This window comes from Panthera leo, chromosome D2 (assembly GCF_018350215.1).
Source record: "Panthera leo isolate Ple1 chromosome D2, P.leo_Ple1_pat1.1, whole genome shotgun sequence".
In the NCBI taxonomy this organism is placed as follows: Eukaryota; Metazoa; Chordata; class Mammalia; order Carnivora; family Felidae; genus Panthera; species Panthera leo.
In genome coordinates, this window is record NC_056689.1 from 46,220,907 (window position 1) to 46,247,909 (window position 27,003).

Consider the following 27,003-nt stretch of genomic DNA (forward strand, 5'->3'; position numbering starts at 1 on the left):
GATTGACAAAAGTCGAAACAAACACCTTACCCCGCCTTAGGACTCTTTCTAGAGAAGAATATAAGTTCTATGTGGATGGCCATCTGATCGACCTGGGCCCTAGCAGGCTTTGTGCACTGCTGTGCTCGGCTAAAAACTGCCTGGGAAGGACAGGGCAAGAACCCGGTGCCGCCTGAGCTAAGCACCCTCAGTTAGAGGAACCTGCGTTTCTCTGGAACGGTGGGCGCTGAGGAGCCATTGCATTCACAGCCCAACATGGGGCACCAAGCCTGATTCTGCTTATTCACGGAGGACAGTGGGCCCGCTCTGCACTGTAACCCTGTTACAGGGCAGGAGGAGGTGGGTTTGCCTACAGTGGAGGCTTCCCCATACAAGGTTCAGCTGAGTAAGGCTGGTGTCCCCTGCCTCTCACAGCACACTGCCCAGCTTTAGATCAACTGACCAGTGGGCCAATGATGACCGATCTCAGGGTTATGCACCCCTTCCCTTGGCAAGGTGGCGTGGAATAATAGGTGGGACAGAATTGGAGAGAGGCTTTGGGGATCTACACTCAAGTCCTGGTGGGAATATGTGAGTATGAAAAAGAGGACAAGCTTCTGCGGCGTGGGGTCGACATAAAGTGGGCATGAGTCAGGTGAGGCACAGAGCTGGACACAGTAGGGCCACCTCTGGGCCGATTCAGAGCCACAGTGAGTCTAGACAAGATTCCAAGGCAGAGAAGTTCTAAGGGCATGCTTGTTCTGACTCCAGGTGCTGCCAGATCGTTCCCTCCACTTGGTGGCCTGACCTTCTCCTGCTGGTTCCTGATCAGCAGGCACAGCACGGTCACTGAGGGCCACCCTCTGCGCTTCCTAACCTTGGTGCGTCACCTGGCCAGGACTGAGCAACCCTTCATCTGCTTCTCTGTCAGCCTGTGCCCGGACGACCTCTCCTTAGTTGTGTCTACAGAAGAGAAAGAATTTCAGTCCCTGGGTAAGGCGTTGGGAGCTGTTTTCACCTACACTTGGGGAGAATGGGGCTAATTCAGCAGCTTTTGGCACAAGAGCCCAGGAGCCCAACCGTCCTTTGGTGGCTGGTGGCTGGTCCAGGCTCTGCCATTTAGAGCTCAGCCTGGCTGTCTAAGCTCATCCCTCTGTGATGGCCAGAAATGGCCTGTTCTTCTTGTGTTCCCCAAGAGCGTCACTGTTTCATAGGGAGACACCCCAGGGGTGCCTTGGCATCATGGGCACAGAGCACAACTGCTTATTCCCCCCTCCTTGTTAGGACTCTAGGGCAAATGTGCATGGCTACAGAGGCGGTCTAGTGCGGGGTAGACCGCAAAATCTGACTCCTGGACTTGAATACTACTTGCTCGATGACCCTGGGCAACTTACCTAACCCGTCTGTGCCTCAGGCTGGTGAATGAGAGTCGTGATAGCACCTACCTCCAAGGGTTGTTGTGAAAAACAAAACAAAACAAAACAATAACCCCAAAAAACCCGAAGTGACATTTCTAACAGTTCTTAAACCCATGTCTGGCACAAGGCAAGACCTCAAGCAACGGTGGCTGCTGTCGTCATTATTTTATGAGGGGGTCGAGGCCTCCGCACGAGGCCCTGTTCTCCTGGGTTGCTGCAGCATGGCGCCGCATGCCGGGTGTGGTGTTTGTGGTCTCTTGCAGACATCATGGAACCTGAGGATGATCCTGAGCCTTCTGCTGGACGCCAGCTTCGGGTCAGGTGTGGCCAGCTGCTGACTTGTGGTCAGTGGCACCACCTGGCTGTGGTTGTCACCAAGGAAATGAAAAGGAATTGTACCGTTTCCACCTATCTGGATGGACAGATCGTTGGCTCAGCCAAGGTGAGCTAGTTGCCCCGAGCTCCACTTGCCCCACAATGCTTTCCTGGCTGCACCACTCTGGAGTGGCCTCAGGTCAGTTGGTCCTTTTCATTTGGCGAGGGGAGGGTGGGGTCAGTATCTAATGAAACTCACCTTTGGCGTCCAGTACACTTGGCTGAGCTCATGCATAAGAAAAACCCAAAGAAACGATAAAACAAAAATCTTTCAGAAAATGGAATGAAAGCTACACAACCAGAACAGAAGGTGAAACGTGGACATCAGAATAGTCATAAGAGAATATAAATTCCCAGAGTGAATGAGGCTTTTCACAGTTTAAGTTATGGATTCCCTAGGAAAGTCTGCGTGGGGGTCTCAGGTTCTACTTTTCCAAGAAGCTTGGTGGTGAATCTAACACAACTGTCCTTCCACCATACTTGGGAGTCAGGCGCTAGAGCTTGAAAGACACCAATACCTCTTGCCAGATTTACAGCAAGGATGATGAGGAAGAGATGATTCCCTGCACAAAGAAGGCAATGGAATGTGAACACATAGCTGGAGGAAGTATCTTGTCACTGCCGTTTAGAGTCACCTGAAGTCCTGAGGCATAAGGCAGAGGAAGCTGGGAGAGGAGGGACATGGCAAGTGTGCTCCAGGACCCACTGTCGGAGATCCCCAAAGAAGTCAGAGAGAGAAGCGCCCAGAAGACAACAAAAGGCAAATGCAGCCAGAGTGGCACCCAGGTTCCAGAGAGAGCATCTCAACCTAGGCTGCATTCTTGAATCACCTGGAAAGTATTTTTTTTTTTTTAATTTTTTTTTTCCAACGTTTTTTATTTATTTTTGGGACAGAGAGAGACAGAGCATGAACGGGGGAGGGGCAGAGAGAGAGGGAGACACAGAATCGGAAACAGGCTCCAGGCTCCGAGTCATCAGCCCAGAGCCTGACGCGGGGCTCGAACTCACGGACCGCGAGATCGTGACCTGGCTGAAGTCGGACGCTCAACCGACTGCGCCACCCAGGCGCCCCATCCTGGAAAGTATTTTTAAAGTTCTATTGTGCAGGTTGCTCCTGAGATGAATCATCACAGAATCTCTGGGTGCGGGGTAATTTGGTGATGTTTTCAGAGCCTCTCAGATGATTCTAACATTTAGCCAGAATGGATGACCTTAGATGAATAGGTTTCTCATTTCGATAGTTTGGCATTAGAGGCTCGATAATTCTTTGTTGTAGGGACCCATTCTATGTATAGTATGATACTTACCAGCATCTGTGGCCTCCCTAGATGCCATCACATCCCTCTCTCCCCAGTTGTGGCCACCAAAACTGTCTCCAGACATTTCCAAATGCCCCCAAATCACCCCATGTTGAGAATCATTAAGGTAGAACAACCTAAATTCAATACAACACCTAAAGATGAATTCGATGCTGTCGTCAGGTACGATTGTCTTATCAAATAAAGGCAGTGGTAACCAGAAAGATTCAGCAGGAACATAACAAAAGTAGGTTTTTCAAAACAAGAAACTACTCTTTTCTCCAATCATTGACAATACCGGCCTTTCTTTCCTTCCTTCCTTCCTCCCCTTCCTTCCTCCCTCACTCCATTCCTCCCTCCCTGCCTCCCTCCCTCCTTCCTTTCCTTCTTTCCTTCATTCTTTCCCTTATTAAATCTTTTTGAGCACGTATTCTGTGTTAGGAACTGTTTTAGATGCCAGGAATTGTCCATGACCACCAATCAGTACCTTCGGGAGTGTGCATATAGTACAAAACAGAAGTTAGATTTATTAAGCTTGATGTAGCAAGACACTCTACTCCCTGGGGTAACAGGGACTTGGAAGGAGCATATATGATTTGCGCTTATTTAAGGTGATTTTGGGGAGGTTTCAAAGAAGTGGGGGTTTGTCTGTTCTCAACCGGGTGCCGTCAGAAAGAGGGAGTTTGATGTCCGTGCATGTTCAGAACTTGTATCCAGGAAGTAGGAATAATGGAGCAGGTTAGAGTTGTTCTTGGAGAGAAAGCTAACTCATGTTAGCCAGGATGAGAAGGGTGGTTACTTTTGTGGTTGCACAGTGTCTTTGTTATTATCTGTTTAGGCATGATTATAGAGGAGGCTTCTCCCCGCCCCAACCTTTTTTTTTTTTTTTTTTTTTTTTTTTTTTTTTTTTTTTTTTTTTGCAAAACATGTTGGTATTCTGCCTTGTTTTACAGAATAGGTTGGTATTCTGTGAAATAGTTCATGTACTTTGAGGCTAAAGGCAAGTCCTATTGGTGTTTGCTCGCACCTAGCACAGGGGCAGGCACATGGTAAGCCTGCAATAAATACTTGATGAATTGCATTGCATTTAAGGCCACAAGGAGGAACACGGACTGGATTGATAGCGTAGTTGAGTGACCTGGTACATGGATGAACATCTGGCCTCAAGGGACCACCTAAACCGAAGCCAGTCAGGAGGGAGGTTGGCAGTAGTGTGATGTCATGGGGATATGCCAAAAATACGTGGAGAATGACCAAGGGTTGAGTCAGACAGAGTTGACTTTCCAAGATGATCTCAACAAGTTGGTTCAGGATCAGCAAATGAAATTTAACTGGGGTAAACATGAAGGCCTGTGTTTAGATGCAGACATAATGCTGGATAAGAATAAGATGGGAGAGCTTAGTTTGGGGATGACCCAGCTTAAGGATTGTTCTCTAATGTTAGAGATTTTGTATTAATTTCTAAGTTCAGCTAAGTTAAATTTGGAAATGTGGGGAGTATTTCAATAGCCTGAACGAGCAAAATGACGTGGGAGCAATTTAAGACATCTTATGTTTATAAATCAATCCGAATGGTGCTGTGAGTAAATGCGCTATGAATTTGGCAAAAATGCAAGCTGGATTGCAGGAGGGGGGCAGAGCTTCAGGTGGGAGAGACAGAAGTTCCTATCTGAAAGGAGGGAAGAGAGGACAGCACAGTGGACTTCACTTTAGGCAAGGCTGGTGGCTGAAAACCTGGTTTGTTTTTGTTTGAAAATCTCATTTAATTGATAGGGAGTAAAAGAATATTTCTGAAATTGTGTGACCTTTCCTTTGAAAAATATGTATTTACATACATATACATAGATGTGGTGACTTTATAGTCATTATAAAAAATAATATAAACACATTTTGAAATAACTAAAAAATAGAGCAAAGATGAAATATTGCCTGCATTCCTTCTATCTTACCATAGTTTGTAATTTCTTTCAGTCTTTTCCCTTTAAAAAAGTAGTTCAACTTTATTGTGTGGAAAATTTTGTATATTACTTAGCTAGTTTTAACTATTAGTTAAGTCTACCAACATAAGCTTTGAAATGATCATTTTAGGAGTTCCTGGGGGCTTGGCCGGTTAAGCAGCTAACTTTGACTCAGGTCATGATCTCACTGTTTGTGAGTTTGAGCCCCGTGTCAGTCGGGCTCTGTGCTGACAGCTCAAAGCCTGGAGGCTGCTTTAGATCTTTGTCTCCCTCTCTCTCTGCCCCTTCGAACTTGCGTTCTGTCTCTTTCTCTCTCAAAAATAAATACTAAAAGATGAAAAAACGCGAAATTATCATTTTAAAATTTGTGATACTCTGTTAACTATTTTTCTTTTCTTTTATTGAAATTTTTATTGAGATAATAATAGACTAAAATGTTGTTGTAAGACATAATAGCAAGAAATCCTGTGTACTTTTACCCCTAGTTTTCCCCGAATTTTACCCATTAGTTTTCCCCGAATGGTGGCATTTACAAAACTCTAGAACAATTTCATAACCCAATTTTGCTATTGATACAATCTGCTACTTTATTCAAATTTCCCAGTTTTATTTATACTTGTATATATGCATATGTGTTCCACACAGGTTTATCACATGTGTAGGTTTTTGCATCCATGACTCGTGCCAAGATTCAGAATGTTTACATCACCACAATGCTCCCTTGTGTTTCCCATTTATAAAAATTATAGCCACTCCCATTCACCCACACCTCTCTCCCCTATCCCTGTCCCTGACCTTGGAAAACAATAATCTAAAATGTTGTCATTTCAAGGATATTATTTTTATGAAACTGTACAATGTATGATCTTTCAAGGTTGGATTTTTCAATCCACATAATTCTCTGGAAATTCATCCAGATTGTTGCTGTGCACCAATAGTTAATTCCTTTTTATTGCTGAGTAGTTTTTCATGACCTGGGTATATAACCATTCACTGATTGAAGGACATCTGGGCTGTTTCCAGTTTGGGGATATTACAAATAATGACGCTATGAACATTTTTTCCTTTTTTTGTTTTTTATCTTTGTTTGTTTGTTTGTTTTGCTATGAAGATTTGTATACAGGTTCTTGTGTGAACTTAAGTCCATATTTCTCTGGGATAAATGCCTAAGAGTTCAGTTGCTGGGTCATAGGTAATTGTGTGTTTACTTTTTATAAGAAATGGCCAAACGATTTTCCCAGAGTGACTGTACCATTTTACATTTCCCACCAGCAATGGATTAACAATCTGGTTTCTCTGTATTTGCAGTGGTCACTGGTTTTCATATTAGCCGCTCTGATAGGTGCATAGTGATGTTGTGTTTTTAATTTGCACTGCTTTCATGGCTAATGAGATTAAAAATCTGCTCAAGCACTTATTTGCCATTTATGTAACCTCTTAAGTGATGTCTGCCCATGTTCTGTGTCCATTTTCTAATTGGGTTGTTTTTTTCCTCTGGGGTTTTAGAGGTTTTTGATATATTCTAGATACTAGCCCTTCGATGTATGATTTGCAAAGAATTTCTCCTAGTCTGTAGCTTGTCTTCCATCTTCTTTCCCATAGGAGTTTGCAGAACAAAAGTTTTTATTTTGATAAAGGATTCATCAAATTTTCCTCTTATGACTGCAAAGTTTAGGTTGAAGTTCACTTCTTTGCCTATGGATGCCCAGTTATTCCAGCAACGTTGGTTGAAGAGGCTATCCTTCTTCCATTAAATTGCTTTTGAAACTTCATCAAAAATCAGTTGGGCACATTTGTCTGGGTGTATTTCCAGATTCTATATTCTGTTCTACTGATCTATGTGACTAGAACTCTACCGATACCACACTATCTTAATTATTATAGCTATGTAATAAGCTAGCCTGTGTAATAATATTGGTTAGAGTGGTGTCTCCCACTTAATTTTTCTCTTTCAAGAAAGATGATCAAAAACATTGTTAATTTTTGAAAAAGAAGAATTAAGCTATTTGTTTAAGCTATTCTAGGGCTTGTGTCTTCAGATACAAATTTTAGAATTAACTTGTCTGTGTCAACAAAAAACCTTCTGCCATTTTGATGGGAACTGAATTATATCTATAGATCATTTTGGGGAGAAATGATATCTTCCCTGTGTTGAGTTTTGCTATCCAGAAACATGGTATGTCTCTCCATTTACATAGGTCTTCTTTGATTTCTTTCATCATCCTTTTTGAATTTTTAGTATATAGAATCCATACATGTTTTCTTAAATATTTCATTTTCTTTTGCGCAGTTGTAAATGATAGTGTTTTTAATTTTAGTCTCTTCATGTTCATTGTTGGCCTGTAGAACGTGATTGACTTTTGTGTGTTTATCATCTATCCTGTGACCTTGCTGAACTCACTTACTAGTTCTAGGCATTTTTTTTTGTAGATTCTTTGGAATTTTCCACATGGACATGTCATCTGCAAATAGAGATAATTTTATTTCTTCCTTTCCAATTGGATATGTCTATCATTATTTTAGTACATAAAACTTAATGAATGTGCCAATACTGGACATTTGGGTTCTTAGTGGAATGACTGGAACAAAAAAGATAAACATTTTAGTGTCTCTTAATATTCCTTATCAAATTTGTCTCCAAAATCACAGTGTCAGTTTTTTACTCCCACCAGCATTTTGTAAGCTGTTTTCCTGCACTGTTTCTCAGCTTTGAGAGTGAGATTTTAATGCTTGTAGATATAATAAGCTTTTACTTTGAGAGAAGAAGGTATATTATTTTATCTCCATAGGTGTTTATTTGATTAATTCTGAGGTTAAATCTCTCCCTTTCTCCCTTTTAATTTTAACAGATGTTGTACATCCAGGCCTTGCCAGGGCCTTTCCTTTCAATGGATCCATCTTCATTTGTGGATGTTTATGGATATATCTCTACCCCTCGAGTTTGGAAACAAAAGTCATCGTTAATATGGCGTCTTGGCCCTACATACCTCTTTGAAGAAGCCATCTCAGTGGACACTCTGGAAGTTATTAACAAACTTGGCCCAAGATACTGTGGTAACTTCCAAGCTGTGCATGCCCAAGGTATGGAGTGTTTTGATTTATAATGATCTTTCTGATATTATTTTATTAAATGGACATCCAGTTATTTATAGCATATTTATAAAAAATAAACTCAGTGTAGGTCAGTCATTAGGGAAGACCTCTGTAATTGAATCATTATAAATTTACAACCCAACAGAAAATGTCACAGAAAAGGAAGTGACAATATCCTTTGGATTTCAACTCTGAAGCACATAATGGAGGAGAATAGGTAGGCAATACCATCAGCAAAGAAAGAGAGGAGAGAATGAGATAAATAAGTTGCATTCCTTTTAATGAAGAAGCTTTTTAACTAAAGCATACTGTTGTCTTCAATTATTAAACAGGCAGACAAACACATCCACATTTTCATTATTGATTGCTGGCTGTTCAAGCAGGGAGTACTGCTCTCTGTGCTCTGTTAAGTCAAGGGGGTCAGCTCCCATCTGGGAAGAATGATGAATGAATTTATGTACAGAAGCCTTGTGCGTTGTGAAGGGCGATTGAACACTGTTGAGTGTTTCTGTCTCCAGGACCCATGTCTTCTTCAAGCTTCCATTTCCTACGGCAAATGGTACTGGCCAGAGCCATGCGATGAGGTCAAGTCTAGAGCCAAAATTTTGCTGACTGGTTATTCAGACCACACAGCTCTAGGACCATGTGTGGTTCTCCTTGACCCAGGGACCAAGGTGCTCATTCCAAGTGGAATGTTCGCCACGGCATGTAGCTCATCAAAAATTTTAGGGCTTTCAGCCCAGCAGATTTCTTTTTCTTTTCTTTTTAAATATTTATTTATTTATTTATTTTGAGAGAGAGAGAGAGAGAGAAAGAGAGAGCAAGTGGGGGAAAGGGAAAAGGGAAAGAGAGATTCCCAAGCGGGCTCTGCAGAGCCTGATGCAGGGCTCCATCCCATGAACCGTGAGATCATGACCTGAGCCAAAAACCAAGAGCTGGACACTTAACCGACTGAGCCACTTTGGTGTCCCCATTTTTTTTTGTAAGTCAGCTTTCTTATCACTTAGCATTTTGGTTTTGGGGAGTGAGGTTATAGCATATCCTTGGTAGATGTCTCAAGCTCAAGGTGATTTCACACCTTGAATGCCTCTATTTTATAGTAGGGTTAATCTTATGAGATTTGTCCACAGTTTTCTATAAGTGTCAGAGAAGCACAGGTAGGGACCAACATGTGATATAAACATACAACATGCAAACATACAACGTAACAACATAAAATAGTCCCTCAATGATGACTTCACCATATAGCCGTAGATATTTATTTTCCTGAGGTTGTACTTTCTTTTCCGTAAAGTGAGAGTAGAGATGATCAAAGATGTGTTGTTTTAGGAGAGGACCTTGATACAGAAGCGACGCCCCTGGTTGCAGAGGAAAGGGTTTCCTTTGGCCTTCACATAGCCAGCTCCTCCATCACCAGTGTTACGGACATCAGAAACACTTACAATGAGGTGGACAGCCGCCTGATTGCCAAGGAGGTACGACTTCTGCCTTCACGTGAACTGTTGCCCCTTTTGGAATCCTGATCTCCTGGTTTGCTTCAGTTTTCAGCGCTTAAGGGAACACTGATTCGTGTTGGTGCATGTGCAGACAGATACACACAGGCACGCTTCCCATTTCGTTTGTTAAAATATCATATGCCTCTCCACCCATTAGCATCCCCCGAGACTAAACCTTTCGTTTATAATTGCTCAGAGAAGAAAGTCGGCAGTCTTTATTCTTCACTGTAGAGCAGGAACAAGTGGAATTTGAAAAACCTTTGTGACACTGAAAACACGATTGAGCTTCCCTTTTCCGGATGCAACTGACCACGCCCCCCAACCCCCAACACTGCAAAATGTTCTGTGAGTTGCCATGTGTATTTTAAACACCAAACTTGCAAAACAGCAAGCCGACATGTTTGTAGATGAAGATGCCATTAGATGAACTATTTCCTAATGCCGGCACGGAGCGCTCTTTTGCTTAATGCTGAGAAATTTGAGCTGATTTGTTGACATTCTCTCCACCCTCACAGAAAGAAGGCCATCTCCCTTTACTGAGAGGAGAGATCAGGGAGTAGGTCTGTTGAGCACACAGCTGTGCCTTCCCCACACAGTACCCCAGATTCCCATCCGCCTGGCCCTCTGAGACTAGTGAAGCCAGGGTGGGCCGAGACTGGACAATGTGGACTGGGAAGGAGGCAGCCTGGCCTTCGTGGCACTGTTCCACCTCCACATGTCCCTGGGCCCACCTTGCCCTCATGGGCTCTTTACTGTGACATGTGGGACATCGTTGGCACAACAGCATAGTCAGTTACTCCCGCATGATTAAGGCACAACTGGGAGGCAGGACACGGGAACCTGAAGTTCGGCTTCAGTCTCCCTGACGTTGGTTCATTTATTATTTATTCACCGACCCTTCACTTACTGAGTGCCAACTCTGGACCAGATCTCGGGTGCCTCCCTTCCAGGACCTCATGAACAAAACCTCTTCCATTTCAGGAAAGTTTCTTGGGACTAATTGTTGCCAATTTCTCTAGATGAACATTTCATCCCGTGACAATGCCATGCCTGTGTTCTTGCTAAGAAATTGTGCTGGGCACCTGTCAGGTTCTCTTCGAACCGTTGGAGCTGTGGCTGTGGGCCAGTTAGGTAGGTCAGGCCTTGAGCTTTTACTACTATTTGGGAAGATGGGTGTGTGGCTGTCACTGCTCGTGCAGCCTAGAAGTCTGAGTGGCCATCCAGGGAGGGTGAGAGTTGGAGAGTCAGCCCTGTCAGAGAGCTGGCCTTCCACATCCCATAGAAGCCAGTTCACCTTGCTGTATCTGGCAGGTGTTAATGAACTCAGCTACTAACCAGGCTGACATCTATGCACAACGGAACCTATCTAGTGGGCACAGTGGGGTCTTTTGACAGAAGTAATGGTTGTGGTTGTTTGGGTAAAAACAACAGTCAGTTACTACTGGTTGCCAGGAGCAAAGCAGGGGGTTAGTGAAGGTCCAATCTCGCAGGATCTAGAGAGCAGACAAAAGCCACAGGTTGTCAGAGCAACCAGTGGATTGAGGCTCAGAGGGCATGTGACTCATCCAGCACGCTGGACTGCGACAGAGGCAGTGATCTGAAATCCCATGGGCTGTTTCAGCCTTCTGGTGACCCAGGAAGAACTTAGTGCAGGATCTCTCAGTGAGCTAAGACTGACAAACGTCCCATCCTTCCTCCCAGCCTGTCCCGTGTGCACGAGCCCTTCTGCTGTGAAGGGACACTGACAGCTCTTGCCCTTGCAGGCTTCCAGGGGACTTGCCATAACCCCGAAGCTGCGATCTATTGATGGAATGTCTCTTTGTCCCACACAGGTGTAAGGGTGTTCCACTCCATCCCAGCAGCCAGCAGTCTGGACTTCATTGGTGGGCCTGCCATCCTCCTGGGCCTCATTTCCTTAGCGACGGATGACCACACCATGTATGCGGCCGTGAAAGTCCTGCACTCTGTCCTGACCAGCAATGCCATGTGTGACCGTCTGATGCAGCACATCTCTGGGTACCAGGTAATCCAACCTCCCATGTGGGCTGTCATTCCCAGGGAGCAGGGAAGAGCTTCACTGGCCTTAGTGGACCTTTCCTCCACGGCAACTTCTAGAGAAGGGAAGCCAAGAGGGAAGGGTCTTGAGACTAGTGTCGCCACAGCAGAAGGCCAAACAATGGCCAGGCAGAGAAGGGCTCTGATCAGAATAGGGATGTTCGTCTGTATACCTGTACCTTTCACTGAATTCAAGAATCACTTGTGGTCCACCCACTTTGCACCTAACACAATGGCTAGGAGCCCAGGTGGAGGAACCAGGTGCTGGGTTTGAATCTTACCTCTTACTCAAACTTGCTATTTAACCTTGGATGAGTTACTTACTTACTCTCTCTGCCTCAGTTTCCTTACTTGTATGATATGGACTATCATACCTCCTACATCATGAGATTGTAGTGAAGGACTAGGTGATTTAATTCAAGCAGGCTCCGGACTGACAGCAGCAAGCTTGACGTGGGGCTTGACACAGAAACCTTGAGATCACGACCTAAGCTGAAGCTGGATGCTCAACTGACTGAGCCACCCAGACGCCCGGGTCTGCAGTCTCTTTTAAAAGGGCACCATGGGGCGCCTGGGTGGCGCAGTCGGTTAAGCGTCCGACTTCAGCCAGGTCACGATCTCGCGCGGTCCGTGAGTTCGAGCCCCGCATCAGGCTCTGGGCTGATGGCTCGGAGCCTGGAGCCTGTTTCCGATTCTGTGTCTCCCTCTCTCTCTGCCCCTCCCCCATTCATGCTCTGTCTCTCTCTGTCCCAAAAATAAATAAAAAACGTTGAAAAAAAAAAAAAATTTAAAAGGGCACCAGTCCCATTCACGAAGGTTCTATCCTCATGACTAAATCACCTCTCACGGGCTCCACCTCTCCTAATCCATCATATTGGGGATTAGGTTTCAACACATGAAAGTTTTCTTTTTTTGGGGGGGGGGGGACAAAAACATTCAGTCTGTAGCACTGTCTAAGAAGGTGGACAAAAAAAGCATATTATTGTGAGACAAAAATTCCCAAAGACTTTATCTGAGTAAAGAACCCACCAGATTCACAGATTTATTGTACCTTTACAAATGAAGACAGAAGAGGGAAATTTAAAACGCTTCTCATGTTTTACAAAAGAAATATTGCAAATATTTATGTCTTCGGGGCATATCAGAAAGAAGGGCTGGACAGCGGTAGGGCAGGTGGGAGATGACAGGTTTGAGTAAAGCAATAAGATTACTGTTATTATTATCATTTGCCTTCTCTGACTACTCTTTATAAAGAGAATCTCCATCCTATCCCATCTCTTTCCAGACACCTTTTCTTGCTTTCTGTTTCTTCATAACCTGCATGGCCAGTTGGTAGGATCTCTATATACTTGTCATGTGTGTGGTCTGTTTTGTCCCCCCAGCCCCCTAGGGAGATGTCCCATGAGAGCAGGACGGGTCTGCTTGTCCACCCTAAGAGTGGGTGCAACACAGCAGTTGCTCAACAAGGTTTTATGGAATGACTCAGTGAATGCAAACAAGGGTCTTCAATTAAATGGCCTGCCTAAGAGAAAATTTAATTACTTTTAGACTTTTACTTTATTCATTTGCTGGTTTTCTGATTGGACCTAAGAGCACGAGAGCCTGAAGCTCTCTATATGTTATTTCTTTTTTTTTTTTTTTTTTAAATTTTTTTTTTTTTTCAACATTTTTTATTTATTTTTGGGACAGAGAGAGACAGAGCATGAACGGGGGAGGGGCAGAGAGAGAGGGAGACACAGAATCGGAAACGGGCTCCAGGCTCCGAGCCATCAGCCCAGAGCCTGACGCGGGGCTCGAACTCACGGACCGCGAGATCGTGACCTGGCTGAAGTCGGACGCTTAACCGACTGCGCCACCCAGGCGCCCCTCTATATGTTATTTCTATCCAGACTTGTGTATCATCCTCTTCTCAAATGAGGTGGCATCCAGGCAAGTTTTATAAGATGGATTTTCATAGCGTGGTAAAGAAGGACAGTGTTCTAGACTAAAATTAAGAATACTTAAGGGATCCTGGGGCTCCTGGGTGGCTTAGTCGGTTGAGCGACCGACTTCAGCTCAAGTCATGATCTCACGGTTTGTGGGTTCGAGCCCCGCGTTGGGCTCTGTGCTGACGGCTCGGAGCCTGGAGCCTGCTTCGGATTCTGTGTCTCCCTCTCTCTCTCTGCCCCTCCCCAACTCATGCTCTGTCTCTCTCTGTCTCATAAATAAATAAACATTAAAAAAAAATTAAAAAAAAAAACACTTAAGGGATCCTGTTCAGTGTCCTCCATGTGGAGGGGAGGAAGGACAATGATGGGTCTGTGCACAATAACCTGGATGGAGAGACAGACAATGACCAGAACTCTGCTACTCCAAGGGGCATGGATTTTATCTTGGAAGGGATGAGCAGTCATAAGAAGGCTTGGAACAGGGAAATGGAAGGATTCATGCTTTAGAATGACCTTTGAAACCACAAAGGAAGATGGGCCAGAAGGGTGAGATTTGAACAGGGGACTGAGAGAGAGTCCAGCATGCTATGAGACTACATTCCTGGCCTGGAAAGATTTGGGATCTTTGTGGGAAGGGTGGGCAGATAGCACTGGAAAGCAGCCAGTTCTGTGTGTCCAGAGTGCTGCAGACAGGAAGGAAAGAAGATATTTGGGACATGCTAAATCTGAAATGTCTGTGCGACATCAAAGGTCAAATGTCACGTGGGACAGATGACTCTGGAGCTTAGAGGGGCAAGCTGGGCTGCAGGTATAAATGTGAGAGTCATCAGTACCATCATGATGATATTTCAGACAAGGGCATTCAAGAAATGGCCAAAGAGAAGGAGTAGGAAGAGAAGAGAGGAGAGCTGAGGAGGAAGCAATAAGGATCTAGCCACGTACAGGCTGAAAATATGATCAAAACCCAACAAAGGAGATTGAGAAGCAGAGGGGAGAGAAATTGAAGAAAGTTTTGTTGAAGAATCTGAAAGAAGGCAGTATTTCAAGAAGGCAGGTGGGATCAAACAATACTAAATGCTGATAAATAACAAAGCAAATGAGGACAGAGATGTGCCTGTTGGATTTGGCACCTGGAAGTCACTGGTGACCTTTCCAAGATGATTGGATAGGTAGAAGCAGTAGCCATTTGAAGAGGGTTGAAGACAGAGGGTGAAGTGAGGACATGGGGCCAGAGTGTGCCTATTAATGCCTTCTGGAAGTTTACCTACAAAGAGGAGTAGAGAAATGGAGTCCAAACTAGAAGGATTAGGAGTCAAGAGAGGGTTCTTTTTTTTTTTTTTTAAATTTTTTTTCAACGTTTTTTATTTATTTTTGGGACAGAGAGAGACAGAGCATGAACGGGGAGGGACAAAGAGAGAGGGAGGCACAGAATCGGAAACAGGCTCCAGGCTCCGAGCCATCAGCCCAGAGCCTGACGCGGGGCTCGAACTCACGGACTGCGAGATCGTGACCTGGCTGAAGTCGGACGCTTAACCGACTACGCCACCCAGGCGCCCCGAGAGGGTTCTTTTTAAGTTGAGAAATACTACAGCATTTTTGTCAGTGGGAGGAAGTGACAGAAGAGAAAAAGAAAGAGATGGATGAAGCTAGGAGAGAAGAACTATCCCATGGAGCCATGTTCTTGAGGAGGTGAGGGGTGGGTTCCAGAAGCTCTGCAGATGGAGACCCTGCTTATGACCAGAAAGATGCAACACAGGCCCCTGTAGATCTGGTGTGGGCAGACGAGAGCGTTCATGTCTGATGGGTTCTGTCTTCTCAACAGACAAGGTTGGGGAAAGAGGAGAAGAGTTGAAATTCTCATCTTTGTCATGAAGAACACCAGCTTCCTAGAAAAACAGAGTTGGCCACCAGGCTAAATGAGGGCTACTTTGGCATTTGACACTGTGACTGCAAGCGAAACCAGTCAGCATGCACGTGTGATTTTTCTCAATCTTCAGCCATCCTAATTATGTCTTGGTGGGGGAGTGGGGAGTGGTCAGATTTCAGATATATCCAAGAAGTGGCTGAAGCAATCTGGAAAGATAAGTATTCAGTAATCACAGCTGCCTTTAGCAGCTGGGCTACTATAACAGAATATCACAGACTGGGTGGCTTATAAACAACAGAAAGTTATTTCTCACAGTTCTGGAGGCTGGGGAAATCCAAGATCAGGGTTCCAGCATCGTCCGGTTGGGTGAGGGCCCTCCTCTGGATTGCAGATAGCCAACTTCTCATTGATCCTCACATGGGAAAGATCAGAGAGAGGAGGCAAGCTCTCTTGTGACTCTTACAAGGGCACTAATCCCACCATAAGGCTCCACCTTCGTGACCCCCTCTAATCCTAATTACCTCCCGTAGGACCCACCTCCAGATCACATTTCACTGTGGGAAAGTGTTTCAACACATGAATTCGGGGAGGACACAAATGTGCAGTTTAGAACAGCAAGCAAGACTTCCTTTAGAGACGATGTCTGGCAGGACAGGGCTGGGCAGTGTCAGATCCAGGCTTAGGAACTGAGCTGTGGATGAGAACCCAGAGGCCAGGAGATGGCTAGGCAGCCTGACTTTTGTGTGACTGAGGTCAACAGAGACACGAGTCTAGGTAAGATCCATCTCATTAGTCTCTGAGGTGGGTATGGGCCACGGGGACCCCATCACCTCTGTCCTCGTACGGAAGTTTGCATGTGGCTGATTCCCTGGGCCTGGCACAGTAAGTAGAAAGGTCCATCGGGTGGCTGCAGCCTGAAGTGGATGGTGCAGCTGAGCTCATGGGGAGGCGTGGCTTCCTGGTGACACGCTGACGTTTGTGGGATGGCTATGAATGCACGATCCAGTAAAGGAAAATGAAAAAGAACACTCAGAAATGTAGGAGGAAACCAAGAGAGAGTAGCATTCTGCGAACATGGGAGGAGATTTTCGGGAAGAAGCAGGGGGTCCCTAGTGAGAGGTCAAGTCACACGACTACAGGAAAGTGGACACTGGTGGGGAAGCTGCCACAAGTTTGGTGTGTGTTTTTCTTCTGGGATCATGGGGACGAGGGAGGTGGCACCAGAGAGCAGAGGGCTTTCGGCCTGGGTTGACCACACGTGCTGGTGGGAACAAGCAGGGACGGAGAAAGAGTTCTAGTGATGCACTCACGAGGAAACCGCTTTGTGTTTTCACTTGTTCAGATAATGGCTTTCCTCCTGAGGAAAAAGACCTCTCTCCTAAACCAGCGAAGTTTTCAGCTCATCCTCTCCATTGCCGGCACTGCAGAACTGGGCTTCGGCTCCTCTCTGGTCACCAATGTTGGTGTCTTTCAACACATCCTCTGCAATTTTGAGGTAAACTGGAGACTGGTCATTAGCCCCGAAGGAGTGGGTGTGTGTGATGGGAAAGAAAGTCTGGTGCTTCCTCTAAACTCAGCAGCTCAGCTTCCTCAATAGTCAGGAGGGTCCTGAGAAGGAAAACCTTAACGGCTTTGGAGCCCAGAGGCCCTTTTTATAATTAAATCCTACCACCCATGGGCTGTGCGGCCTTGGGCAAGTCTCTTGATTTCTCTGAGTTCTAGTCTTCTAGTGTGTGAAATGGAGACCGTCATCTCTCCCTCACAGGCTGGTGCGGGGATCAAACCAGATAGTATCTGGGTAAGGGCCTTAAAACTGTAGGTTTAAAAAATATATACCCCTAGTTCCGTTGAATGGTGCTTTGCTGTTGACAAATGTTCCTTGCAAGGGCTGACTGAGAGACCCTGAGGGTAGGCCTGAGGCTAACAGAGGAGGACTGCACAGAACTTTGGGTGGATTGCTCCATTCACAAGACTATTTACTAAGTGCCCACTGGGGTCAGGCATTAGCCATGTCCTGGAGATGTGGTGATAACCAGGATCCAGCCTCTTCACACAGCCACCTGGGCCCAGGACATAACCAAGTTGACACTATGCTGTGCTAGGTGCCAAGGAGAGATAGGCACAGGGCATTTGGGGAGTGGGGTGAGAGCACAGCCAATTCAGATTTCCCGTTCAGGGACTCTGGGGCTGAGTCTGGCAGAGTGCATTCAGTGGGGAATGTTCTAGGTGGAGTGGGCACTATTTGCACACAGGAGGGATGAGAAACAACCATGGGGATTTGAAAGCAAGTGGCTTGGAGGGTCCCTGGAGGGCTATTTGTTGCAAGGAGAGGTGAGGCCGGAGGGGGAGACAAGACAGGCTGGAGATGCTAGGCTGTAGGAAATGCGCTTTAGCCAATCCATGCTGGAGTCTGTGGAAGTATTTTAAAAATGGATATTTTTAAGCTAAAAAAATGATATGCTTATTGTAGAATACTTAAAATTACAGAGAAGTAGGGCGGGGGAGGAAGCTCCCGTTTCTGAGACCCAGATGGCCTTTGCCAACTTTTAAGGCATTGCTTTTTTGTACTTCCTATGCACAATATACATGTATTTTCATATCATAGTCACGATCATAGTGTAGATATTATTTTAAGTCCCGCCTTTCCTCACATAATATGGACATTAAAAGCATTTATTATGGACTCTCTCCCCCCCCTTTTTTGTTTTGGTTAAAACACTTTTAATGAAAAGGGAAAGACACTGATGTCCCGCGTGTCTGCTCTTCACATTTTACAATATTAGGACGCTCTGGAGCCTACAGCCTTGGAGGAGGCACCATCATTCAAGTCTAGCACGGTCCTCACTCTCCTCCTCAGAACTCCTGTTCCAAATGATCCTGTGTTAAGAGTAAATATTACAGCTCATTACAAGACGGAGAGACAGGGACAATACCACCTATAGCTCACCGCCCAAAGTCTGGGACTCTAAGAACCAGACAGTGGCAAAGACATAAGCCCTGGGCCACGGACAGGCAAATGGGGAGGAAATAGGTCTTGAGAAAGGAAGATGAGGAACATACGAGGAGCCAGGGAATAAAATTAGAGGCACACTAGTGCTAGGAAGTCCCCTACGACCTGTGCTGCATTGCTGCACACCCAGTCGCTGAAAGTCCAAAAGAATATTTGTGAGACCCATCCAGTCAAGAACTCGAGGTCCGCTCCCTCACGTCATGCCCCTTTCATAGTCTCATAGGCTCCCAGCAAGCCCTATGCTTTAGCAACACTTTTCAACTCTCCATCATTACTCCTTCAATGACCCTCACCAATAATGCTTGTTAAAGATGTGAACTTCACATTTAAAAACATTTATTTTGTACTTTTGCAAGTATTGTTCTGAATCAGAATAGTATCTGTCTTATAGCAAATTCCTGGTTTCTTCACTATCCCCCTATTGTCAAAGTCTTAGATTATTCTGCTATGTTATTCGTATATGAATAAATGTCACTGTAGATGGCACTTTTGTGCACACAGTTGCCTTGGTTTAAAAACCATTTCCTTTGAGTAAATGATCAAAGTTGAATTATTAGGCTTTATGAGCAATTTTCAGACTATTGATATGTTTTGCTAAATTGCTGATATCCAAGGATGTTAACTAAAATACCACACGACAGAGTTTTATTTTAAGCCTATTACTCTGGTGGCAGGAGTCCCAGGCAGGGAGAGTGGGTCGTGAGATTGCTACAGAAATCCAGGTGAAAAATTTTGAAACCTAAATTTTGGCAAAGGCAGTGGGATAAGGAGGAGGATTAATGAGGCTCCTCATTCATATTAGAAGTGGTATAGAGCTGAATGGAAGGAATACTGTGTATAACACAGTATAAAAAAGTACTGTGCATTGTGGGGGGCTGGTGAAAGCTGGATTTGGAGAAAAAATGATAAACGTCAATGTATATATTGGAAAAAAGAACACTTGAAAGTAATGAACAGAACCTTTAGATCAAGAAGATAGGATGACCAAACAAAAAGAAAAACATAAAAACCCTAAACAAAAACAAAAAAAACCCAAAAACAAACAAAAACAAAATTCAGAGGAAGAAGGAAGGAAAAAAGAGATGAGAACATTAATTAAGTAGGAAAGAAACGAACATAGAAATGTCAGCAAGGCCAATAACTGGTTCTCATATCACAGACAAACTTGTTGAGATTGGCCAAGGTGGGGGAGGGGGGGAAATGAGAGGCACAACAAAGTAATATTAGGAAGGAAAGGAAGAATAATCACGGAGGAATGTGCAATTAGAAAGGTAGCAAAAATAGGATTAGCAACTTTGTGCCAATAAATGTGAACACTTAGCTCATTTGAACAATCTCCAAAGAAAATTTGTTTTCCAAATTCACTCGAAAAGAGGTAAAAACTCAAATGGTCCCATAGCCATCAAATAACAGAATCACGCATTTAAAATCTTACAAGCCAACAACATCCACAAGGCAAGTCCAGGCTCAGGGTTTCTATAGGGAAGTTCTACCTGTCAGCAAACAGGCCATTCCAACCTTATAAACTCTTCTAAGAAACTGGAAAGGGAGCACACTCCCAGCTTATTTTATGAGCTAATCTTGAATGCAGAACCGAAAAAGGACAGTATGGGAAATGAAAAAGTCCAGGCCAATCTTATTCATAAATATAGCTAAAAAAATCCTAAATAAAATATTAGCTAATTGAATTGGGCCCTGGATCTGCTTCTGAAGATGGATGAAAGGGTTGTAGAGGAAGCCAGCCAGACATGGAATATAGGCTCCCTGTGCACAAAAGGAAAGGAGATACGCACAAATGACCTCACTATACTGATAAACAAGACAGCATGCCTTGGCTGCACACCTGTACCTTCTAGAGTGCTGTGGCTGTGCTCTGGCAGCTTGGCTCCAAAGCATCTCAGTCAGCAGCCCCGCCCAGAAATTTCCAGTGGAGGAACCCACCACCCCCACACTGCTCCTAGAATGACCATGAGGTCCATCCCACCCTTCCCTGAGTAAACTCTTAGATAAGCTGGTGCTTTTAAAGCTGGAGTTAAGAACACAAGCAACCCATAACAACTAGAAGCTAAAATAAATAAATAAATAAATAAATAAATAAATAAATAAATAAAATGAAACGAAATAACATTTTAAGATTAGGAGGGAATTTAAAAAAGAAGAGGTCTTTCACAAATGTCTGGCTACATCAAGTAAAGTAAGAGTGAGGATGTGTAAGTCGTAGATTTTGTAATTTGTAAGATTGTGTAAAATTTGGAAGTCACTTGGAGGTCAACTGGGGGTCACTGACAGGCCTGGTGAAAGGTAAATTGTAGGGTCAGAAGTGAGGTGAGGAGAGCACCATAGAAGTCAAGATAGAAGAAAAGGAGAAGAGAGTAGAAGGAAGTTTCAAGGCTTAAGGGACTTGAGTCTGGTTGTAGGCTGAGGAGGAGGAAGCAGTGGAAAAGGATGGTTAAAAATACCAGTGAGAGTATCGCTATTGATGGGACAAGTCCTTAAAGGAGAGGGAAGGTTTAGAGACAAGAGGGTGGGTTACAAGAGAAAGTGTGGGATCCATGCATAATGATTGAGGCAGCTAGTTGAGAGGGAGGAGCGAGACAGGAAGTCGAGAAGCAGTGGAGGGACAGGAGGTTGAGGTTTTGGGTTCCTTGAAAAAGGGACAGGCCAGCTCATTCTGAGAGTGAGATGGTCCCAGGGGTTGGGGAGAGGGCAGAATTTGACATGGTCTCCATCTGATGTTCAAAGAAATCTAATCCAGACATCTCAGTGCTGTCCTTAGTACAGGGGTTATGTGACACAGTATAACAACCAAAAGGTTCAATTATCCATGTTTCCCAAACTTCAGGTAGTTGGTATTATGTAATTTCTAAAGAGCTAGGCAGCCTCCAATGGCAGCTTCTTACTGTCAGTGCTCTGGAACAGAAACAGGGATATGCTTCTGTGGGAAAGGTAAGGGCTCAGGAACACACAAGATTGTTAGGTTCAGTCTTAGACTTTCTCAGTTCTCCCGGCTCCCGGCACTGACGCTGGCATAGCATTTGTTCAGTGACTGCCTTCACGAGTGACTATTCCACGTGTTTAGGCTCTTAGACTCCTCCAGACTTGCACGTTGGGGTGCCATGCCTGCCTACCACCACCCCTACCGGGGCCACATCAGCCCACACCAGCTCTCCAAAATGGCAGCTGCCCTCCTCTGTGTGTTCCGGGTAGTGACTGTGAAACAGGGGCTGGAAATCTGTTAGTGTTTCTGGCTTAAGAGCAATCCACTTATTTTACCTTGATTTACTTTGCATTCACTCTTTTAAAAAATTTAATGGGTCCTTATTAAGTGCCCATTATGTGGCATGTGTGGTCCTGGGCCCTGGGGACTGGAGAGGGGTGGTCTCTGCCTCCATGGGCCCCCTCATAAACTTGGGTCCTCTGAGGCTCTTTTGCTTTCACTCTTAAGTAAGAGGATGGAGCCATGGCCACCTGCTTGATTCAAGTGAGGTCGATTATTGACCCTAGGGGTCACTGTCTGCAGGAGATGCCTGGGGGGAGCACAGGGGAGAGACAAGAGAATGGGCTCCATGGTCAGACAGACCAGGCTTTGAAGCCAGCCTCTGCCAATTAGAAACCATGGGGCGCCAGGCAAGTTACTTAGTCTCTCTGAGTCTTCACTCTTCTTAGCTACTAAATGCAGATAATGATATCCTTTTAGGACTTACAGGGTACTTCTTGCCTCTAGAACATGGCCTCATTTAGAAGCGTGAGCTTTCTTTGCTGCTCTGTGATTGCACTCTTGCAATCCCATGTCGGAACCTTTTTAATTCTGGGCCTTAGGAAATGTCAGTATTTAGAAGTAAGAAATGGTCAAGCTCTCTGAAAGGAAATAGGCATGAGACATGAAGGCGTGCCATCAACTGTGCCCCAGAAGGATGGTTAGCCACTGTATTTTGTTTACTGTGAATGATAACGACCTGAGTGATAAAGTTCACTCTCAGAATCACAGTGCATCTCCCCTCTGTGCACAGCTCGCAGAGCAGCTGTATAAGGGAAGGTGTGGGCGGTGCTTCAGGATTTATGGAGGAAAGAAGTGAAGAAACTGATGCATGCACAAGTTGGGTGCGTGGTCGCGGGAGCATAAACCCAGACAGCCAAGACTCAGCTTCTAACTCCAGTCCTACCACTTGCCAGTGGTGAGTGGGGCCTGTCACTCAACTGGTCTGTCTCAGCCTCTATTTTCTCATCTCTAACTTGGGAAGACTGGTATTTGCCTTGTAGGCTCCAGCGAGGATGAACTGCGTTTGGGGTACGGCTACACGGGCAGCAGGGCTGAGGGCCAGACGGAGGTGAGGGCGAGTGTCCTTGGTTCAAATCTAGACTCACACGGAAGCACTGGGCAGCAGCAGAGATGGGGAGGAGAGGAATGGCGTATGAGCTTCCCCCCGGGGCAGGCCCCCTCTAAGTTCTAGGTGTCGGGAGAGCGGGTCAGATTCTTGAGCAGCTAAATTGTGTTAGTGAATTTCAAGCCTAAGAAGCTTGCCTAAGCAGCTCTGTACCTGCTTACACTGCCTGGAATCCCTTCTTCACGCACGTCTTGGTTTCACTGTGTGTTTGTTGTCCCCAGCTCTGGATGAATTCTGCAGACAACCTGGAGCTCTCCCTCTTTTCCCATTTTGTGGAAATCCTTCGATCACCAAGGTAGGCTGGGCTTTGGCAGTGCGGGGGGCTAGGACTAGTGGCTTCATGCCAAGAAGGGGGACTGAGGGGACAGGACAGCCAGTGGCTCAGCAACCACGGCCTTCTCCCATTTCCAGACCACTGGACTCCCAGGTGACAGCATGTCTGTCTGGGTCTGTTTGGGCTGCCGTGACAAAATATGATAGACAGGGTGCTGAATAAACAACAGAAACTTATTTCTCACAGTTCTCAAGGCTGGAAGCCTAACATCTAACATGAAGTCTAACATCAACATCACTAGCAGGTTCGGTGTCTGGGGAGGGTCCCCCTTCCTGGTTAACAGCAGTCTCCTTGCTATAGTGTCACCTGGTGGGAGGGGCGAGGGAGCTCTCTGGCATCTCTTTTATAAAGGTGCTAATCCCATCACTAGGGGATGTGTTTACCTCCAGAGACTGTACCTCCAAATCCTATGGTTAGGTTTTAACACATGAATTTTGGGGGGGACACGAACATTCAGTCGTAGCAATGCCCTTCCCAGTGGCTCACTTATGTGGGGCAAGTCTGTCTCCCTGGTGGATTTGGGCCTCGCACCCTCTCAGGGGCTCAGTATATGTGGCCAGCAAAGGAAAACACTTCTCTGTGTCCTGTTTGCCTCCCAACCCACTCTCTCTCTAAATGACTTCTCCAAGTTGCTTTTTAAATCATTCAGGGTTCTTTTGGTTGCAAGCAGCAGAAATACAACTCAAACCAACTTAAGGAAGGAAGGGAGGGAGGAGGGAGGGCAAAAGGAAGGTTGAGAAAGGGGGAATTTATTGGCTCATACATTGGAACGGGGCAGATCTTCACATGTGGCCGGGTGGCACTCACTACTTCATCTGAGACCTGTCACCTGTCTTGTTCATGCTTTCCTCCGTGCTGGCTTCATGTGGGCAGACGGCAAGATGGCTGCTGGGCAGCTCCTCAGGGCTGGAAGTTCAAGAGGAACAAGACAGTCCTGTGGAGAAGGAATACAGAAAAACGGGCTGCTTAGTGCCATGATAAGAAAGAGCACAAAACACAGTGAGAGCTGTGAATACAAACCACACACAGAACTGGGCTGGTTCTGCCTCAGTATCAGGGATGTGGAGGTTGGCAGAATTTGTCCTGTTAGTACTGAAAAGACAGTTCAAGAAGGAGCCATCCACCCAGATTCACCCTCCTTCACCTTTTTTTTTTCTTTCCTTTTCCCACTTTCTTTCTGTACTTGTTGTTTTCTTAAAGATGATCATTTATCCTGGGAGCTGTTTTCTTTGGTTGAGTAGAACTTACGGGAAATTGAATTTGTGATTATCCTAAGAAGGGGGATGCGGATGCTTGAATTCTGTCTTTTTCCCCTTTGACTCCCAGTGGCGTGTTCATCCACTTTGTGGTTTGGGGCGGGCAGGAAGAGCACACACCCCAGACAGACTCGCCAAGGGCCCCTCGCTCCTGGCTGTTGGAGAGTGCTCCGCGGTCGCACGCGAGTCTGCTGTCTTTGTTCTGAGTTTTCTGAGACCAGCCTTAGTTTTCCCTGAGGCTTGGAATTTAAAAGTCAATAACTGGGGGTTATCTTTGAAGGCAGTTTCCGGGGGGGTGGAAGGGCATGGGAGGCTCATCCCTGAGCAACTCTCGGCAGACACATATTCAATGGGTGTCTGACAGCATTTTGATGAGTTGCCAAGAGAGCATTGGAGTCAGAGGGCCATGGAGCAAGCCCAGCCTGGGAAACCTTTTTAGCAGAAACACAGCAAATTTGGTTCATTCCAGTAAAAGCTTTTACTGCCTTTCTCCTGGGCTCACCAGGGAAGGACCCCGGAATGCTGAAGTTGCTCACCAGGCACAGCTTATACCCAAGCTCGTCTTCCTCTTCAATGAGCCGGGCCTCACCTTCTCCAAGATCCCCACCATCATTGCCATCCTGGGCTGTCAGCTGAGGGGCCACTTCAGCATCCAGGACTTGCTCAGGTACTGTGCCACGCTTCCCAGGGGGAAGGGCAGAGCCTTGGGACTATTTCACAAGGGTATATAGGCCTCAGTTCTCTCCTGACCACACTCGACCCAGCAACATTACCCTTCAGGGCAGTGGCAGGTTCCATTTCCTTGGAACCTTCCAGAGGTTCTGTTCAGGGCTGAGAGTTGAGAAAAGGGGTGGTTCTGCAAGACTCCCCTCAGGGCTGTGTGCTCACAGCTCCCTGGTGCCCGGACGTACTTACTATGCCAAGAATTCAAGTTCCTGTGAGCACAGTCCTCCTCATCAGCCATTGACCCAATGTGTCTGCTTTTTGCAGACTTCTCAAAGGACAGTCCCAGTTGGCATGGTACGTAGCCTTTTCCATCCTCAGCACTCTCTGTTATGTTGATCTGGCAGAGCCAGAGTTAACTGCTCTGATGATAGTTTTTAGAAGTCTCTGGAAACACTGCATTGATCACAGAATAATGTGATCTGTCTCAAACCCTCCCTTGAAGCCGATTTGGGTGGATCTGTGTAGAAAACCTTCATATGTGTTGAGCAGACGTGGGTGGAGCCCACCACTGAACATATCCCTCTCTCTCTGCATTAAGAATTGGGCTGTTTGTTGTCTACACCCTCAAGCCTTCTTCGGTGAATGAGAGGCAGATCTGCGTGGATGGAGGCCTGGACTCCTCAGTGTCTGGTGAGGAGACCTTTCTCAGACACCAGTCTGAAAGCAGCAGGATGGCCCTCAGGTCACCCCTGAGAGCCACCTGTCATGGGCCCATTTTGCAGAGGGAAGGGCTGAGGCAAAGAAAAGGGAAGGTACCCACAACTGAGCAATTGTTCCCAAGGAGTGCCTTGTGAGGTCATAGTGTTATGAGTAGGGTTACAGTCATATCAAATTGTTTATTCTCCCTTCACAACCTGGAATGGCTTCTAAGACCTCCAGGATAAAACTCAGTTCCCTATAGGCCAACAGGTGGGATCCTTCATGACCCAGTTCCTGCTTACCTTCTTGGTTGAGTCCTTCCTACCTCTGCTCCTCTGATGAGCCCCAACTTCAGCACTCTGAGCACCTGCACATCCTAATATGTGATGGTCTGCCCTCCAGCCATGCTTTGTATGTGTTGTTCCCTTGGCAGAAATGCCTCCCCTGTTCCACCCCACCCCCTGCTTTGCCCACTGAGTTAACCGTTCCTGGTCATACCGAGCCAGGTTAAGTCACCTCCTCTGGGCTTCTAAAGTCCTTGCACTTACTCTAATGCACAGGTTAGTGATTTGTTTTTTTGGGTCTCTCTCCTCCCAACCAGGTGCAGAACAGAAGCTATGTCATGTTCCCTCTGCTAGGGCAGGTGTGAAGGGAACTTGGTCCTGGGCCCTACAGATCTGCGCTGTCCAAGATGGGAGCCTCTAGCTACATGTGGCCATTTACATTTAAATTTTAACTGGTAGAAATTAAATGCAATTAAAAATTCAATTCCTCAGTCACACGAGCTCCATTCCAAGTGCTCGATAACCACACGAGCCTAGTGGTTACTGTATTGGACAGGAGAGATAGAAAACATTCTTATCATTGAAAAAGATTCTATTGGACACTCTTACTTAGTCTAGAAAAATGATCTCTTATCTTTAGGTCAAACCTGAATTGTAGGTATTACTATTCCCATTTTGCAGATGAGGAAACGGAGGCTCAGAGAGAGAAGACCTTTGGGGCCAGAATCCAAATAAAGAGAAATCTGATTCCGGTTCTCCAAACTGCCACATCAGTCATGTTTCTGCATTCACGTGCCCTGAATTGGTTGTAAAATAAGTGGTTAACCAAGGGAATGAATGAATGGATAATGGGCCAAAAGTAAGCTTATTCAGTGAGCCCTTCTAATATGGACTGCATTCTG

At 45.6% G+C, this 27,003-nt stretch overlaps 1 protein-coding gene across 11 annotated transcripts in view; it reads left to right on the top strand.

The window, feature by feature from the left end:
* WDFY4 (WDFY family member 4) overlaps positions 1-27,003 on the top strand; it is a 309,530-nt gene that overhangs the window by 111,185 nt on the left and 171,342 nt on the right. For 9 of the 11 annotated variants that reach the window (XM_042907733.1, XM_042907736.1, XM_042907737.1 and 6 more), the window contains 10 exons: positions 751-972; positions 1,661-1,839; positions 7,878-8,109; positions 9,451-9,596; positions 10,637-10,748; positions 11,450-11,640; positions 16,810-16,962; positions 23,084-23,157; positions 24,958-25,119; positions 25,717-25,808. In XM_042907733.1, the coding sequence (XP_042763667.1) occupies positions 751-972; positions 1,661-1,839; positions 7,878-8,109; positions 9,451-9,596; positions 10,637-10,748; positions 11,450-11,640; positions 16,810-16,962; positions 23,084-23,157; positions 24,958-25,119; positions 25,717-25,808 (1,563 nt within the window). Of the gene's footprint in view, positions 1-750; positions 973-1,660; positions 1,840-2,300; positions 2,600-7,877; positions 8,110-9,450; positions 9,597-10,636; positions 10,749-11,449; positions 11,641-16,809; positions 16,963-22,487; positions 22,644-23,083; positions 23,158-24,957; positions 25,120-25,716; positions 25,809-27,003 lie in introns of those variants that run through there. The other 2 variants (XM_042907738.1, XM_042907739.1) reach the window with 2 other exon arrangements.